The 19,436-nt window shown below is 42.1% G+C and overlaps 1 protein-coding gene across 1 annotated transcript in view; it reads left to right on the forward strand.

The window, feature by feature from the left end:
* LOC311148018 (putative phospholipid-transporting ATPase IIA) overlaps positions 1–19,436 on the forward strand; it is a gene marked incomplete at its 5' end in the record, with an annotated part of 45,233 nt that overhangs the window by 4,908 nt on the left and 20,889 nt on the right. The window contains 15 exons of the mRNA XM_084184901.1: positions 1,957–2,101; positions 4,595–4,708; positions 4,855–4,963; positions 6,938–6,996; positions 8,807–8,858; positions 10,014–10,108; positions 10,275–10,355; positions 10,514–10,589; positions 11,109–11,185; positions 11,492–11,652; positions 11,914–12,056; positions 14,498–14,610; positions 15,492–15,701; positions 18,403–18,564; positions 19,232–19,324. Coding sequence (XP_084041027.1) covers positions 1,957–2,101; positions 4,595–4,708; positions 4,855–4,963; positions 6,938–6,996; positions 8,807–8,858; positions 10,014–10,108; positions 10,275–10,355; positions 10,514–10,589; positions 11,109–11,185; positions 11,492–11,652; positions 11,914–12,056; positions 14,498–14,610; positions 15,492–15,701; positions 18,403–18,564; positions 19,232–19,324 — 1,690 coding nt within the window. The remainder of the gene's footprint in view (positions 1–1,956; positions 2,102–4,594; positions 4,709–4,854; positions 4,964–6,937; positions 6,997–8,806; positions 8,859–10,013; positions 10,109–10,274; positions 10,356–10,513; positions 10,590–11,108; positions 11,186–11,491; positions 11,653–11,913; positions 12,057–14,497; positions 14,611–15,491; positions 15,702–18,402; positions 18,565–19,231; positions 19,325–19,436) is intronic.

Here is a 19,436-nt window from a genome sequence, read left to right on the forward strand (position 1 = left end):
ACATGGCAACCCATAAGGTTAGGTTACCAGCTGGCTGCTTGCTTTGATGAAGTGGAATACTTCGTTTGAGAATGGTGTATGAAACTAGGGCCTTGCTGCCTAACACATGATGCCAATATTTACATTTACATTTTAGTCATTTAGCAGACGCTCTTATCCAGAGCGACTTACAGTTAGTGAATACATATATATATATTTTTTTTCATACTGGTCCCCCGTGGGAATTGAACCCACAACCCTGGCGTTGCAAACGCCATGCTCTATCAACTGAGCTACATCCCTGCCGGCCATTCCCTCCCCTACCCTGGACAACGCTAGGCCAATTGTGCGCTGCCCATGAGTCTCCCGGTCGCGGCCGGCTGCGACAGAGCCTGGATTCGAACCAGGATCTCTAGTGGCACAGCTAGCACTGCGATGCAGTGCCTTAGACCACTGCGCCACTCAGGAGACTACTGCGTCAGGACACACCTCTATGGTGAGTCAGGACCCACCTCTATGGTGAGTCAGGACCCACCTCTATGGTGAGTCAGGGCCCACCTCTATGGTGAGTCAGGGCCCACCTCTATGGTGAGTCAGGGCCCACCTCTATGGTGAGTCAGGACCCACCTCTATGGTGAGTCAGGGCCCACCTCTATGGTGAGTCAGGACCCACCTCTATGGTGAGTCAGGGCCCACCTCTATGGTGAGTCAGGGCCCACCTCTATGGTGAGTCAGGGCCCACCTCTATGGTGAGTCAGGGCCCACCTCTATGGTGAGTCAGGGCCCACCTCTATGGTGAGTCAGGGCCCACCTCTATGGTGAGTCAGGACCCACCTCTATGGTGAGTCAGGGCCCACCTCTATGGTGAGTCAGGGCCCACCTCTATGGTGAGTCAGGGCCCACCTCTATGGTGAGTCAGGGCCCACCTCTGGTGAGTCAAATCAAATCAAATCAAATCAAATTTTATTGGTCACATGCGCCGAATACAACAGGTGCAGACATTACAGTGAAATGCTTACTTACAGCCCTTAACCAACAGTGCATTTATTTTAAACAAAAAAGTAAGAATAAAACAACAACAAAAAAGTGTTGAGAAAAAAAAGAGCAGAAGTAAAAAATAAAGTGACAGTAGGGAGGCTATATATACAATAGAATAAAGTGACAGTAGGGAGGCTATATATACAGGGGGGTACCGTTGCATAGTCAATGTGCGGGGGCACCGGCTAGTCAGGGCCCACCTCTATGGTGAGTCAGGGCCCACCTCTATGGTGAGTCAGGACCCACCTCTATGGTGAGTCAGGACCCACCTCTTTTTTTTTTTTTTTTACCTTTATTTAACTAGGCAAGTCAGTTAAGAACAAATTCTTATTTACAATGACGGCATATACCGGCCAAACCCGGACGACGCTGGGCCAATTGTGTGCCGCCCTATGGGACTCCCAATCACGGCCGGTTGTGATACAGCCTGGAATCGAACCAGGGGGTCTGTAGTGATGCCTCAAGCACTGAGATGCAGTGCCTTAGACCGCTGCGCCACTCGGGAGTCAGGGCCCACCTCTATGGTGAGTCAGGACCCACCTCTATGGCCCTACTGTTTGACTGAAGCCATCCACACCACCATAGGAAACATAGTATTTGCATATTATTGTGGTGCCATTTCAGTGAGAGGAAAACTCTAAAAGGGCCAGTTTCCCGGACACAGATTAGGTCTAGTTCTGGACTAAAAAGCACTGTATTGGCATTTCTTCATTGAGCATGCTTTTTAGTCTAGGGCCAGTGTTCAAAAGCATCTCAGAGTAGGAGTGTTGATCGAGGATCAGATCCCCCCCTGTCCATATACTCATTATGATTAAAAAGGCAAAACTGATCCTATATCTGCACTACCCTGAGAGTCTTTGTGATGTACAGGTCCAGGAGTAAGCTTAACCTGGGTCCAGGAAACCAGCCCTAATGATGAACTACACTGGTGTTCCTCAGGTGCTGCCTGTGGTCGAGGTGTTGCGGCATGGGGGACTTCCGGCCGCGGACGGTGTGGCTGGGCCACCCAGAGAAGAGGGAGCAGAGGTACCCCCGGAACGTCATTAACAACCAGAAGTACAACTTCTTCACCTTCCTCCCAGGGGTGAGTGTCAGGTACTCCGGGTCACCCAAGCAACCGTCATCTGCTCCTCATTCACAACACAACAAGCCGGAATGAGTTTAGTGGGAAAGTGGAGTTATTGGTTTAGTGGCAAAGTGGAGTTATTAGTTTAGTGGAGTTAGTGGTTTAGTGGCAAAGTGGAGAGTGAGCAGTAGAGCTGACCCCATATATTTGAATAGTGGGTTGGTGGACTCTGATTCTAATCAAATGAGCACTCATGTTAGCCTGTACTGTATAGCCTAGTGTGCCTCTACTGTAGTTGTTGAGTCTCTAAGTAAAGCTAAACCACGGCAAGAATACTAAGGAGCACTTTTTTTACTTTCTGATTTTCTGAGCCTAATTTTCATATGAATTTGGTTTTCAGACATTAGCTAATCTTAAAACATTGTGCCTTTTTTGGATATTAAGTCATGCATTAAAAGTAGGAAAAACAAGAAGACCAGTCCTTTTTTGCATTGCAAATCAACACATTCTCAAATCAACACGTTATTGTTGTTGTGCGAGTGTTCCCTGTCACCTGTCAGTAGTTGAGGAAATGACTCACAGTAGCAATGAGAGAACACAAGCTTTCCCTTTGTACTAATCTTGCACATTGGTGGTAATGAAATTCAGCTACAGTGTAGTGTGACTGTTAAATCTATACTTGACTGTGGGTGGCACTGGAAAAGTTGATGTCTGTCTTTTTTGAGATATATCATATATATATTAGAACGTGTGTGGATATGTCTGAAACTATAAGCTTATTTTTGTCTCAACTGAACCCTGAGTGATCAATATCTTATCACATGCATATACAGTGGGGAAAAAAGTATTTAGTCAGCCACCAATTGTGCAAGTTCTCCCACTTAAAAAGATGAGAGAGACCTGTAATTTTCATCATAGGTACACGTCAACTATGACAGACAAAATGAGAAAAAAAAATCCAGAAAATCGCATTGTAGGATTTTTAATGAATTTATTTGCAAATTATGGTGGAAAATAAGTATTTGGTCACCTACAAACAAGCAAGATTTCTGGCTCTCACAGACCTGTAACTTCTTCTTTAAGAGGCTCCTCTGTCCTCCACTCGTTACCTGTATTAATGGCACCTGTTTGAACTTGTTATCATTATAAAAGACACCTGTCCACAACCTCAAACAGTCACACTCCAAACTCCACTATGGCCAAGACCAAAGAGCTGTCAAAGGACACCAGAAACAAAATTGTAGACCTGCACCAGGCTGGGAAGACTGAATCTACAATAGGCAAGCAGCTTGGTTTGAAGAAATCAACTGTGGGAGAAATTATTAGGAAATGGAAGACATACAAGACCACTGATAATCTCCCTCGATCTGGGGCTCCTCGCAAGATCTCACCCCGTGGGGTCAAAATGATCACAAGAACAGTGAGCAAAAATCCCAGACCCACACGGGGGGACCTAGTGAATGACCTGCAGAGAGCTGGGACCAAAGTAACAAAGCCTACCATCAGTAACACACTACGCCGCCAGGGACTCAAATCCTGCAGTGCCAGACGTGTCCCCCTGCTTAAGCCAGTACATGTCCAGGCCTGTCTGAAGTTTGCTAGAGTGCATTTGGATGATCCAGAAGAGGATTGGGAGAATGTCAGATGGTCAGATGAAACCAAAATATAACTTTTTGGTAGAAACTCAACTCGTCGTGTTTGGAGGACAAAGAATGCTGAGTTGCATCCAAAGAACACCATACCTACTGTGAAGCATGGGGGTGGAAACATCATGCTTTGGGGCTGTTTTTCTGCAAAGGGACCAGGACGACTGATCCGTGTAAAGGAAAGAATGAATGGGGCCATGTATCGTGAGATTTTGAGTGAAAACCTCCTTCCATCAGCAAGGGCATTGAAGATGAAACGTGGCTGGGTCTTTTCAGCATGACAATGATCCCAAACACACCGCCCGGGCAACGAAGGAGTGGCTTCGTAAGAAACATTTCAAGGTCCTGGAGTGGCCTAGCCAGTCTCCAGATCTCAACCCCATAGAAAATCTTTGGAGGGAGTTGAAAGTCTGTGTTGCCCAGCGACAGCCCCAAAACATCACTGCTCTAGAGGAGATCTAGAGGAATGGGCCAAAATACCAGCAACAGTGTGTGAAAACCTTGTGAAGACTTACAGAGAACGTTTGACCTGTGTCATTGCCAACAAAGGGTATATAACAAAGTATTGAGAAACTTTTGTTATTGACCAAGTACTTATTTTCCACCATAATTTGCAAATAAATTCATTAAAAATCCTACAATGTGATTTTCTGGAGAAAAAAAATCTCATTTCGTCTGTCATAGTTGACGTGTACCTATGATGAAAATTACAGGCCTCTCTCATCTTTTTAAGTGGGAGAACTTGCACAATTGGTGGCTGACTAAATACTTTTTTCCCCCACTGTATTACAATGCCCCTAATGTACATACATATCGTGGTTGGCTTATTTATGTGAAATCATATTGTTCTGTTTTGTTTTCTCAGGTGCTGTTTAATCAGTTCAAGTACTTCTTCAACTTGTACTTTCTTCTCCTGGCCTGTTCTCAGTTTGTCAATGAGCTCAGGCTAGGTGCTCTGTACACCTACTGGGTTCCTTTGGTAAGCAGTGGAGCATTTTGTCAAAGTAATGTAGCATCAAGTATTCACATGATCCACCAATCAATTGCTAAAAACAAGATACTTACTTGTTATAATTTGTAGTTATACACATTTAGAAGGTTTGTCTTATATTTTTGTATTTTCAGGGAATTGTTTTGATCATTACCATCATGAGAGAAGCAGTTGAAGAGATCAGATGTTATTGTCGAGACAAAGAAGTGAATTCACAGATATATAGCAAGCTCTCAATAAGAGGTAAGGGTTTGTTTGCAGTTGGTACACAATAAGAAGAATAAACAACAACATAAATATGTTAATAAACATATCCAAAGTAACCAGTCCAACCAATTAATGACCTACAGCAGTTTTCTGATGCGTCTATTCAATGTAATACAAAAACCTGAATAGTGGTTTGAATTGGGGTCAATTCAAAATTTATTTGAAAATCCAGTTAAATTCTTGAATTCACTCATGAAAGAGAGAATTTATAGTGAATTCAATTCAAATTTCAACAATCTTGAAGTTATGGAATTGAATTGGATTTAGACTGTTTGGACTGTTTGAATTGGAATTGAATTGGAATTGTAAACACATTTAATCTTTGCAATTGACTTGAATTGGATTTCCCAGTGAATGGAATTAAAGCACTTAGTATCAAAAGTTGACTGCAAGATTTATTTTAACTTGTATTTCTGTATTTCCAGTAGAGTGAGGCAGTCTGAACAGTGACATGATCAGCCTGAAAGCCTGATTGGAATTTGTGGAATTGTTGGTGATAATATTGAATTGGCAATTTAATTATTGGAATTTACCTAACATTGAAATTGAGAGGAATTTAGTTATCTCTGAATGCAAAGACTGACCTGGAATTTGAATGAAATGGAATTTCCAGGGAGAGGGAATTTAATTTGTGGAATTAACTCGAACCCTGGTCTCCAGTCCAGTTAACTGTATGAGGTTGGTCCTGTCCTGTTTAAGCTGACAGGGGAGTGGGTCCTGGGTGGGAGGGGAGTGGGTCCTGGGTGGGAGGGGAGTGGGTCCTGGGTGGGAGGGGAGTGATGGCTAATTCAAAGCAGAGATGTAAAAGTGTACACATAAGAGGGCTTGGAATAAAGTGCTACCAGCAATAAAAACCTGGAGACCTCTTGTGGTTTCCATCACTTTTCCCCTTTGATCTGGCAGCTTGTTTTATCCATAAACACAATAAATGGTTGCTTCCATGAGAGTGGCCCCAGTGGCTTGTCTTGCTGCATGGGGTGAGAGAGAGATAATAGCATTAAATGCCTGTATATTGTTGTTCTGCTTTGAGAAAGTAGCTACTTTATCAAGAGCAAAACATGTTGTTAATTTATGTTTTGATGTCAGACATCCACCAAGGGTTTTTATGTCATCCTGTAGGAATGTATGATTCATCATTTTAAAGTAGTTTTTTTCTCCCTAGTATTTTGACTTCTGACTGATTATTTCTAAAGCTTATTGGGAAAGTATAATTTGTATTATCAGATTTGTGTATAAAGTAGACTAAACTCAGTTTTATTATCTAAATAAAACAGAATGGGTTTGAAGTATCAACATATTCAAGCCCAATAAACCTAAACGCATAGCAATATTAATGTATTACATATGCAAAAGCCTGAGGTCACAGAAAAGGTCAAGGGTGAGTGACCCGCTCCAAACAATTTTGCCTGTTCATTCCAAATGGAATGGGAGAAAAGGCTCAACTCCCCCCACCCTCCCAACATTCTTTCAGATCTGAAGGCCTACATGGAAAATTACTTTCCCCCCACATTTAGGAAGGAAATCTATAACAACAGTTGTCTACATTTGCAAGGTAACCTGGACGAGACAGTTGGGCATAAACAGTGAGCTGAATAGTGTTTCTGTATGTATGGGCCATGAGAATAGAAGCAGGGAGTATGAAGACTAGGGTTTTAACTGTGTCTTTGAATGATGTTAATGGTACCAGAATGTCTCACTACCATAAAAAACCTGTGTGAGCCATGTGAACGTTGACATGGATGTTTTAGATTTTGACTTGTTTGGGACGTTATACTCTATTCTTCTCCTCCCAGGAGGAATGGAATGTCCATAAGACAACATTCATCCTTAATATTTGGTCTAACCACAATACCATTATGATTATCACAATGAATTTAGTCACCTCAGCTGAATATTCTGCAATCTGAAAATGCTTATTGAATATTCATTTGACATGTGTTTTTATTTCAGGCACTGTGAAGGTGAAAAGCAGTGGCATTCAAGTTGGAGACCTTATAATCGTGGACAAGGTTTGAGATTTCGCCTTGACTGCATCAATGAATTAGGCCTACTACTTACCAGGATAGTGAAGTTGCCAAATATGACAAATAATAATGAGTGGTCTGTTAATCTGCTAGACTGGTGACTTGAGTTAAAGATTTTATAATCTTGTGATCAATGTTGCTGAGCTTGAGTCTGTCAAGCTCAATGCAGACGTAACTGACACAAACTTTAAATGAACTTAATTGGATCAGAAAACCCAAAATTTGACATTTGGATTATTGATGCCATTGACAAAAAATTGAAGGCAAAACTTGTAGGATATTAATCTCTCATGGACAGTCTACATAAACATAAATGGTACCGTAGATCTGTCATGATACAACGGTATGTGTGAGATCAGCAGCATTAGTTCCAGTGCTTGTTTTTTCGTCACTGGTTATTTGGACAAATCACGATTTCGCAGGTGTTAGTATCTTTCGAACTTTGGAAGGAGAGGGGACATTTGGCCCATAGACTTGCTCGTAACTTGCAAAGAGAGGTGGAGCTCTTCTTTCCGGTTCCGCTCCTAGTTTTCTATCTCTTCTCTTAACACGTATGGACCCAGAACTTAATTGAGCATTTGACCAATTACGCAAGATTAAAGTAATGAGGTTAACCGAGATTAGTAGGACATAGACCACCCAGAAAATACCAATGCACTCTTACCAGATAGTTAACTTAAAACGCCATTAAGTTGGCATATCCATGTGGGAAAGTTAAAGAAGGCAATCAATTGATGCCATTTGTGAGGCTAATTTTGAATGGCACAACACTGGTAACATTATAATACATTATAATTTGGTGGGTTCTTATATTTGTCCTATTTCAGACAAGTACAAGTGTGTATTATACGCATGTGTGAAATGGAAATATTTTTTGCATATTCCAACTCCCCCTGAGACACCCTCGGTGAGTGGGGTCATGGCCAGGGTCAGCCATTATCAACGGGGACCCTGGAGCAATTAGGTTTAAGTGCCTTGCTCAAGGGCACGTCAAAAGATTTTTCACCTTGTAGCTTGGGGATTTGAGTTAGCAACCTTTTGGTTATTGGCCCAACGCTCTAACCGCTAGGCTACCTGCCGTCACTATGTTGTTAAAAGTATCTTAAGTAATTCTAATAGACATTCCAACTCAACAACAGTCTTTTTTGCTGGCTATTGTAGAAAGAGTAGATTCTGGGAGTCTTTGTACATGAAATATGAGAATGTAGTCCTGTCCTCAGTTACCAACTGGCCACTTCTATATAAAAGGTTCTGTTAAACACAGCTGAAGGATAAGTCACACGTGTTGTTCTCTTTATACATTTGATCTTTTTTATCCATGACTGAGGAGACATTGAAAGTAAATCAAATTCTGAATTGTTACGATCTTCTGATATTACATTTGTTAAAACCTACAAAATATATAACATTCAAAATGTGAACCACTGCATGGATCTGAAGTGCCACAGTAAATCTTTATTAAACCCATCGACCACTTAAAATAATCCATGTCCAACTCGATGTTTTGAAATCTGTCAACTTAAATAGTGTTGAGAATTCATCTTCCAATTACTCTGACCAGGACTCAGTCACAGTGGAGTCTGGGTCAAACAGAGTGTAAAGCCTGGTCAGGCTCCTATTCAGGGTAAGGCTGGATGATTTGCTGCAGGGATTATTATTGTGACTAGCTGAATGCAGGTAATGTAGCACATTAAAGTAAAAGTCTGAACGTCTACAGTTATAGAGGGGGGGGCGGGGGGGGTAGAAGAACAGGATACAAGTCGTGTTTTTCTTTATTTCTGTCTTTTCTTTGTAGAACCAGCGAGTTCCTGCTGACATGATCTTCTTAAGGACCTCTGAAAGAAATGGTAAACATCTGCTGGTCATTCATTCAAATCTCCAAAACAGGATAGTTAGGGTAATGGCATGTTTAAAAAGGGTGGTGAGGTGAAGGGATTAGCCTAGAGCCAGGACAGGAAGTGTAACAATGTCTAAATTGTAATTGGGTCCAGTAGGCTATCGTTCAAAGTGATGGTTGGGGGGGGGGGACAGGTTGTGGTAGAAGACAGAAGAAGCATGGGCTATGCATTTTCCCTAAGATCTGCACTGACCATTTTTGTCTTTTAAATTGCAAGTTAGTTCCTAAGGAAAATCACGAAGACAGGCAAAGTGTAGAATAGAAAGAACATATCAAATGCAAAGAGAAAACGGGGGAACCAAGGTACAAAGACGGAGCCTAATCTGAATAAACAAATGTGGAATTGGATGAGATTCTGAAGAGTGGTGACAGTACTCCACCACCCACTCGATAACTAGCAGCTGTTAGGATCCATCAGAAATGTGCAATAAAACATTTGGAGTACGATAACCTTACACTTTTATAATCTTGATTTGGAGTAACACAAACTAGATGACACATGCTTGGTTGTGGTTGTGCTTTCCTGTGGGGGGAGGAAAAACAACACGTTTATTTTACTGGAAAGAGTGGTTAGTTGGTTATCTCTCCAACACATGGAGGCCATTAGGTCAATTATGAAGAGCCTAGCTAGGCCCAGTGTTCTCAGCTATAGACAGGCAGGCAGGATGACGCAGACCAGGGGGAACTGGGGTTATGGGAGGCTGTGGGGGGATGAGGGCAGGGTTGGCATGGATACCTCTTCACTTTCTTGTTAATCCCCAGAGTAATGTGCAGTTGGGCATCATTCATATTTGAGCACTATTTTGCAATAAGTCATTTGGTAAGATATTTTTATGCTGAAGATAGAGGGGATGAAGGATACACCAAATAAAATAATGCTAGAAGTTGACGCAAGTGGCAAAATGTACACGTTTAAATTATCATTATTTACATAGGGTAACACATTTAGTTTTTTAGATATACAGAATGTTGTTATTTGTACCATGGAGGCTATATAACTGAATGCTTCTGCAGTCTCTAAAGCCTACACAACGGTGCCCCCTAGAGGTGACTGTGACTCCATTCTGGATCAGTTATTCTCCTCACTTCTCCTTTCTTGTTCTAGGCTCCTGCTTCCTGCGTACTGACCAGCTGGACGGAGAGACGGACTGGAAACTACGCCTCCCAGTGGCCTGTACTCAGAGACTGCCCACTGCTGCTGTGAGTCACCAGACTAGATGGCTGATCTGTAGTAGAACACAATGTTGGCACTGCACTGACTGCAGAAATATTTAATAAAGTAATGCCACATCTCATGTTTTTTTAGGATGTTCTTGGAATTGTTATCGCTTATCGGTAAGTGACCATGTTGTGATTGCTCCTCCAGGACCTTCTCCAGATCAGATCCTATGTGTATGCGGAGGAACCAAACATTGACATCCACAACTTTATTGGCACTTTCACCAGGGTAAGTGTTTACCTGGACAATTCTATTTTACTTTTCTTGATTAAGACTAAAGATAATTGCCACCATATATAGTGAATGTTGATGAAAGACTTTCTGTTTTCATAGAGTAATGTTCCGTACTCTTGTCTGTGTTTTGTGTCCTCTGTGCTGTGCTTTAGGAGGATGGAGACCCTCCAGTCAATGAGAGTCTCAGTATTGAGAATACCCTGTGGGCCAGCACTGTCATCGCCTCTGGTAAATACCAACTCGCCCGGTGGTGTGCTCTCTCTCTCTCCACGGAAGCAGCTAATAACATGGAAGGAACCAGTACCAGCAATTCCATCCCTCTCTCCCTCCATCCATCCCTAGAGCTGTGATGAGGCATTACTTCCTCCACACTTGATGTGCTGATGATTTGTCCTCCTATATACACACACACACACACACACACACACACACACACACACACACACACACACACACACACTGGCACAATCAGACATTTGGTCATTTAAAACTAATTCAGGGGCAGTTAACCATAAGAGACAACATTTCCCTAAAGGGAAATGAGAGTCTAACCTACTGTATTTAGCATATGGTAGTCATTTGGCAATTTGGCAATCTATCTCATGCAATACTATCATTATACATTTCAAAACATGCATTCACATCAAGGGAAGTCTGCTACATGCTTTATTATATGTTATGCTTTATGATTCGAGACTTGTCAGTTTAAACGTTTCAGTCAATTACTATAATGTTATTTCTCTGTAGGCACTGTGGTAGGACTAGTGATCTACACAGGCAAGGAGCTCAGGAGTGTGATGAACACCTCAAACCCAAGGCACAAGGTATATTAATGTTTCTCACAGATAAACTTCCTGCACATGACGCTTTCCTTTAGCAGATAAAGTAATGAAAATATTCTGGTAGCACTTTATTTTACGGTACTGTTTCCACTGAAACAAACAGGTAATTCATAGGTTATTACTGTGTTGTTACCTTTTTACAAGGTCTTAAAAAATGGTCATTTATGTACCGTAAAATAAACCGCTACCAATACTCAAATAATCATATCATTTCTGTCAACAGTTGTTCCATAATATTGTGTTTAGAGTGTATTGCCTGATGTCATTCTCATTCATCATCTCTTGTAGGTTGGCCTATTTGACCTGGAAGTGAACTGTTTGACCAAGATCCTGTTTGGGGCTCTGGTGGTGGTGTCTCTGGTCATGGTGGCCCTCCAACACTTTGCCGGCCGTTGGTATCTGCAGATCTTCCGCTTCCTACTTCTTTTCTCCAACATAGTCCCCATCAGGTAGGAGTTTAACACACTTTCTATTTAATTTAAATTAGATCATTTTAAAGCAATAAATAAAGTAGTATGTAACAAAGTTTAACAGCAGGTTTAAGACCAAAAGTTGGTATTTTCTGTTGAGGCCTACATTTACATAAAATCTATCCTTGCTTAATTGTTATATCCTTATGTACATGTTTGATGGACAACCTAAACCCATTGATATCCAAACTATATAAATAGTATTTTATTAAATGAATAAAATGTGAACTTTGTGTCCAGCTTGCGTGTGAACCTGGACATGGGTAAAATGGTGTTCAGCTGGATGATCAGAAGAGACTCTAAGATCCCTGGTACGGTGGTCAGGGCCAGCACTATACCTGAACAACTGGGACGCATCTCCTACCTGCTCACTGACAAAACAGGTCTGCTAATTTTGTGGTTTATAGACATAAATATGTAATTAGGGGCCGCCGGAGTATCACGGCTATGTGGCAGTGGACTCTGTATTGAGCTTAAGAGGTGAGCGGGCCTCCATAAACTTTCAGCTTAGTCAATATCACATGAGATGTAACTATGGTAATAAAACAGTGCAGTATAAGGTTTGCATAAAACTGCTTAAAATTAAATTTTAAAGGTAAAATGCCTGCATCTTGCTTTAGTGGTCAGAAGAGGACATTGACCCAACATGTCAGTCTGTGGTATGAGAGATGATAGTGTTGAAGATTTGCTAAGGTTATGTTCATTGTGACAGTGCTAGGACAAGCCTGTCCCTGGGGCTTTGGGGCTGTGTGTTACTTACTGGGTTTTTAATCATACGCATGTCTGAACTAAGGCTCCTGTCTCTACACCCCCCCTTACACACACACACATCCTCAGGAACTGGCCTGTACCCCTCTTAAATTTACGACCCTGACGGCCAATAAAATGATACTGTATTTTCCCAGACCGTGATCAGGGCGATGGGGCCTAGGGGTCAAAGGTCAGTCTAATATATGTGCTGTAGGGGCCTCTCAGGTCATCCTGAAATACTACCTACAGAGAGAGGGGATTTTAAAGTGTGAGGACAGTCAGGACACTGAAAGCATGGACAGCTACTTGACTTGTAGATCATAGTGTGACTGTACTAATTATGATAATAATTTGAACACCAACACTACCATCTCGCTTCCAGCACTTCTGACACCAGTGCATACAGTGGGGAGAACAAGTATTTGATACACTGCCGATGTTGCAGGTTTTCCTACTTACAAAGCATGTAGAGGTCTGTAATTTTTATCATAGGTACACTTCAACTGTGAGAGACGGAATATAAAACAAAAATCCAGAAAATCACATTGTATGATTTTTAAGTAATTAATTTGCATTTTATTGCATGATATAAGTATTTGATACATCAGAAAAGCAGAACTTAATATTTGGTACAGAAACCTTTGTTTGCAATTACAGAGATCATACGTTTCCTGTAGGTCTTGACCAGGTTTGCACACACTGCAGCAGGGATTTTGGCCCACTCCTCCATACAGACCTTCTCCAGATCCTTCAGGTTTCGGGGCTGTCGCTGGGCAATATGGACTTTAAGCTCCCTCCAAAGATTTTCTATTGGGTTCAGGTCTGGAGACTGGCTAGGCCACTCCAGGACCTTGAGATGCTTCTTACGGAGCCACTCCTTAGTTGCCCTGGCTGTGTGTTTCGGGTCGTTGTCATGCTGGAAGACCCAGCCCCTTCCCATCTTCAATGCTCTTACTGAGGGAAGGAGGTTGTTGGCCAAGATCTCACGATACATGGCCCCATCCATCCTCCCCTCAATACGGTGCAGTTGTCCTGTCCCCTTTGCAGAAAAGCATCCCCAAAGAATGATGTTTCCACCTCCATGCTTCACGGTTGGGATGGTGTTCTTGGGGTTGTACTCATCCTTCTTCTTCCTCCAAACACGGCGAGTGGAGTTTAGACCAAAAAGCTCTATTTTTGTCTCATCAGACCACATCATCTTCTCCCATTCCTCCTATGGATCATCCAGATGGTCATTGGCAAACTTCAGATGGGCCTGGACATGCGCTGGCTTGAGCAGGGGGACCTTGCGTGCGCTGCAGGATTTAAATCCATGACGGCGTAGTGTGTTACTAATGGTTTTCTTTGAGACTGTGGTCCCAGCTCTCTTCAGGTCATTGACCAGGTCCTGCCGTGTAGTTCTGGGCTGATCCCTCACCTTCCTCATGATCATTGATGCCCCACGAGGTGAGATCTTGCATGGAGCCCCAGACCGAGGGTGATTGACCGTCATCTTGAACTTCTTCCATTTTCTAATAATTGTGCCAACAGTTGTTGCCTTCTCACCAAGCTGCTTGCCTATTGTCCTGTAGCCCATCCCAGCCTTGTGCAGGTCTACAATTTTATCCCTGATGTCCTTACACAGCTCTCTGGTCTTGGCCATTGTGGAGAGGTTGGAGTCTGTTTGATTGAGTGTGTGGACAGGTGTCTTTTATACAGGTAACGAGTTCAAACAGGTGCAGTTAATACAGGTAAAGAGTGGAGAACAGGAGGGCTTCTTAAAGAAAAACTAACAGGTCTGTGAGAGCCGGAATTGTTACTGGTTGGTAGGTGATCAAATACTTATGTCATGCAATAAAATGCAAATTAATTACTTAAAAATCATACAATGTGATTTTCTGGATTTTTGTTTTAGATTCCGTCTCTCACAGTTGAAGTGTACCTATGATAAAAATTACAGACCTCTACATGCTTTGTAAGTAGGAAAACCTGCAAAATCGGCAGTGTATCAAATACTTGTTCTCCCCACTGTATAACCCCACGATCAGTAGAAATTTTACAAATAGTATAAATTGTGGTTGTGTATTTGATGCAGGGACTCTCACCCAGAATGAGATGGTGTTCCGTCGCCTCCATCTTGGAACGGTGGCCTATGGAATGGACTCCATGGACGAGGTGCAGAGCCACGTGTTCAGTGCCTACACACAGGTAAACAATAACCGTGTCCACCGAGCCATATAGCGATAGTTGTGGCGCACATAGAGCGTCATTGACAGAAACGGCCAAACTCGCTATGTAGACCAGTGGCTCTGCATCAGTCCATATGGGCTGTGGGCAACGAATGTAGTACTAATCGGTGAGACCAGTCAATGCTTGAAAACTCAAAACTAATTCTGTGCGAAAACAAATAACAACCCTTATCTTTAGGGCATATTTTTTTGCCAGCATATCAGCTATGTGATTACTGTTTGGCTGAATGCTTCCCGACCCCTAATGACACTCTTTGTCCCTTTGACACCAGAGGTTAGTGGAGAAGGAAACCGGATTAGCCACTAGCCCCAGAGCCCACTAGCACTGACCTGCCCTAGTTTAATGACTCCACCATTAACCCCTGTGGAAACACAACCCCCAGCCTAAAAATAGCAGCAGCAAGATGCTAAAGCTAATTGTTCATATTTCTTCTTTCGTCACACACCTGCTTGTGTTTACTTGGCGTGGGTCTTTCTGTGTATGGTATGAATGAATAGGGTAGGAATTAGTCAAATGGCTTTGTGGTAGTCATTTTGGAACTGAGTAAGTTCAGAGAAGTGTTCTGTTTTAGCGCTACAAAACACATACAGTATATTCCATATACTTTGTTGCCATAGTTACTGTATAAGGCAGCTCACAGGTACATGTACTGTATATATATTTTCCCCACAAATCATTTATTTATCTGATGACTGTTTGTCAATTAATGATTAGCTGAGAAAAAAAGTTTGGTTACAAAAAAAACGCTCTACCAATGATTGAAAACCTTGCAGGTAGACAGATTCTTATAATCCAACTCAGTCGGCTATATTTTCTTTTCTACACCTTCCTCCCCACAGTCCTCTCATGACCTCCCAGCATCCAGAGCTCCGGCGGCCACTAAGGTTCGTAAGACCATCAGCAGCCGTGTACATGAGGCGGTGAAGGCCATCGCCCTGGTGCACTGTGTGACACCCGCGTACGAGGCCAACGGCGTGACGGACCAGGCCGAGGCAGAGCAGCATTATGAGGACACCTGCAGGGTTTACCAGGCCGCCAGCCCAGACGAGGTACACAACGGCTCACCCTAACTACTAGACATAGCGGTCCAAAAACACAGCAACCGGGGGTTGTTAGTATTTTATACAAATAATGAATTAACAGTTTACATTTGCTCTGTGAGGTTATAATATTGTCCTTTGTTAAAGATAGACCAACATATATAAAAAAATTGCCTGTTAGAAATGTTAAAAGTTAAAAGATGGTGAGAGTCACTTCAAGTGATTTTGTAGTTTGAACCCTTTGCTGCCTGCTGCCTTTGAAGGAAACCTTGAGGAGACAAATTACAGGTGTGCCTAGCTGTGTCATTGATCACTATGAATCCTTTGAACTCCAGGAAGAAGGCTGAGGAGGAATTCAGCTTGATCCATTTCCTGCAGTGTAAATACGGATTTCCTTAATGTGCTCCTCAGTTTATTGAATTTCACTTAACCTATCCCCCTTTGAATTGCCTACCTTAGTATTAGATACTTTGATATGGCCCACAGCTGTTGCTTTGTGGTGAGCTGTGGCCTATTGTATGCTCAACTTCATGCAATACAAGCATTTTTTTATGTATATGTTCTTGAAACTCATGTCCTGTTCCAAGATTTCTCACAGGTTACAATATCAGTCAATGTGTAGCTATTTCCTTTCTTGATTTAATGTTTTTGCTGTTGTTACAATAGGTATATTGTATCAGCTTGATATGATCTTTGCTCAAATTCAGTTTGGTTTGCTATGGCTTCTCAGGAAGTCTATATATAGATATGGTGTTGACTGTTGGCTGCCGGTGGTAGTGGTCACAATGTCAGTGGCAGTTGCATGCATGGTTTTTAGTAGGAGTCCAATCTTAAGCCATTTATCTAACTTGTTTTGTTGGATGTGATACAGGTAACTGCCAAAATAAAGGAAATACCAACTGAGTGTCTTAATAGGGTTTTGGCCACCACGAGCCGCCAGAACAGCTTCAATGCACTTTGGCATCGATTCTACAAGTGTCTGGAACTCTATTGGAGGTATGCAACACCATTCTTCCACGAGAAATTCCATCATTTTGTGTTTTGTTGATGGTGGTGGAAAACCCTGTCTCAGTCGCCGCTCCAGAATCACTGTTCAATTGGGTTGAGATCTGGAGACTGAGACGGCTATGGCATATCGTGAAACATCAGCAAGATGAGCAGTCTTCGTTACTGAAGCTCCTGCCAAACATGCCCCATCAATCACTCCTCTTTCAAAGTCACTGAGATGTCTTCTTCTAGCCATGGTAGACAAAATATTTGGCAACTGGGCCTGCCCAGTATTTTTATACATGACTTTAAGCATGATGGGATGTTAATTCCACACCTGTGCTTTGATTATACTTTGTATCCCTCATTTACTCAAGTGTTTTCTTTATTTTGGCAGTTACCTGTACATGTTTGGCAGATATAACCAGTTTTTTAATTACATCAAAATGAATAGTCCTGGTTGTTGTGTGGAGTTATTTTTCCACAACTTATGCCTTTACATCTGCTTATTTAGCATATCATATTTAATATGTCTAATTGTGACATCTACTTAAGAGAAGTGTGTTACTATAAAAAAAGACTGAAGAGTATGAAGTATTTCCTGAGTGTTCCACTTCCAAGCAGGACCAATAAGTACTTTAGCTTCTGCCAAGCTGTGGTTTTCACTCCAGACATTTGCCAGTAGCAGATCCAGGTCAATTAAATCCTAGACATTCCCATTGCTAGGTGGTGCTGTTGTGGTGGAGGCCGATTCACTGCATGTCTCCATAGTGAATGTAGCCTTACTAATGTTACCAGGACTAAGTCAAACTCCTCATTCTCCCCAACATGTATGACCAACACACAAGGTAGTCAGAGCTTTATTGACCATTATGGAGTTCAGCTCAGGTCTACCATTAGCCAAGCATAGCCTCAGGCCAAATATGAACATAAAATAAGTATTGTTTGTTAGCTGGAAGAGGCTTGGTTTGGGACTGGACTTTGGGAGTGTTTAGGGTCCAATTGATGCCTCTTCCTGTCCATCTGAGATTTAAATTAGAGACCTGTCAGTGTAGGCATGAGGGATGAATTGTGTTTTTGATCTTGTGCTGGTGGTCTGGAAGTTATTGGGAAAAAATTACTTATGTTTGGCTTTATCCTCATGTGCCCTTCAAAAGAGACCAGAAAGAACATGTGGCATGGTCTTTTAAAATTGTCTTCATAGTTTGTCAATCAATACTCTGAGTGCAGAAAATGCTTTTATTGTTGATTTGAGCTGAGGTAGAGCTGTGCTCTTTGATGTGCTACTCAGATTTATATTTCCTGTTTATTCATTTGTCCTGTGAAAAGGTACATCATGTTAATCTCTTGTGGACAGACTACATAAACATAAATGGTACCGTAGATCTGTCATGATACAACGGTATGTGTGAGATCAGCAGCATTAGTTCCAGTGCTTGGGTTTTTCGTCACTGGTTATTTGGACAAATCATGATTTCGCAGGTGTTAGTATCTTTCGAATTTTGGAAGGAGAGGGGACATTTGGCCCATAGACTTGCCCGTAACTTGCAAAGAGAGAAGGTGGAGCTCTTCGTTCCGGTTCCGCTACTAGTTTTCTATCTCTTCTCTTAACCCATATGGACCCAGAACTTAATTGAGCATGTGACCAATTATGGTCCATTCTCCTTTTACCCCATCAAATTGATCTATTTTTATAACCACCCATTCACCAAACTGTTGCTAGGTGTCGCTGGTGCAGTGGACAGAGAGTGTGGGTCTGACCCTGGTTGGACGGGACCACAACTCCATGCAGCTGAGGGCTCCCAGTGGACAGATCCTGAACTTCACCATCCTGCAGATATTCCCCTTCACCTACGAGAGCAAGCGGATGGGAATCATAGTTCGAGTGAGTGCTGCTGACTGGGATATGAATTTGGTTTGAAAATTCAAATTTGAGTCATCCCTTTATAGTTGCCAGAGGTGTATGCCTTCCTGAGCTGATCTAATGTATTGTGGAAGATAATTTGTATTTTGCTTGCCAACTGTTGTGGATGTAACTGCTCTTTTGAAAGATCCATTTTATAGCTGATATCAGTAGGTGCCAACTGTTTGGGGCCAACGGCTCTTTTGGAAGATACATTTTATGGCTTTTGAACCTGGGCATTGATCCATTTATCTATCAAGATGAAGGCTGATCTAAGAAATACTTTACCCTGCTCTGACCTCGATGACTAAGTCTCTGTGCTGTCTGCATGACTAGCTATTGTTGTTGGCTTGGATAGACCTGGTATAAATCTAATTCAGGAAAGCTGGGATTAAACTTTGCTTCCTCAAGAGAATATTTTCAAACATGTTTGAGACCCATTGTGTACATTAACACCAAAATAAGTTTCCCTTTCTAAGCAACCAACCGACAATAATAAACTCATCCTGTATGTGCATCTCTACACAGGTGCTGAGAGTAGGGGGGGAAACCCCTGAGTGCACCTTATTGATTGATGTGAATGTTTTTCTTCTATTTTGTTCGTCAAGCATTGAATTAAGGTAATGACAGTGAATGGTCTGTTTTACAGGATGAGTCCACAGGAGAAATGACCTTCTACATGAAGGGTGCAGACGTGGTGATGGCAGGCATCGTCCAGTATAATGATTGGCTGGAAGAAGAAGTATTTTTGGTTTCTTCTATTAAAACACGTCATTTTAGCTTTTAGTTTTAATAAATGACCACCATGAATTTACTATATCGTGTTGAGTTCATCTTTAGGGTTTTGCTGTAGG

Source organism: Coregonus lavaretus (assembly GCF_964263955.1).
Source record: "Coregonus lavaretus genome assembly, chromosome: 20".
In the NCBI taxonomy this organism is placed as follows: Eukaryota; Metazoa; Chordata; class Actinopteri; order Salmoniformes; family Salmonidae; genus Coregonus; species Coregonus lavaretus.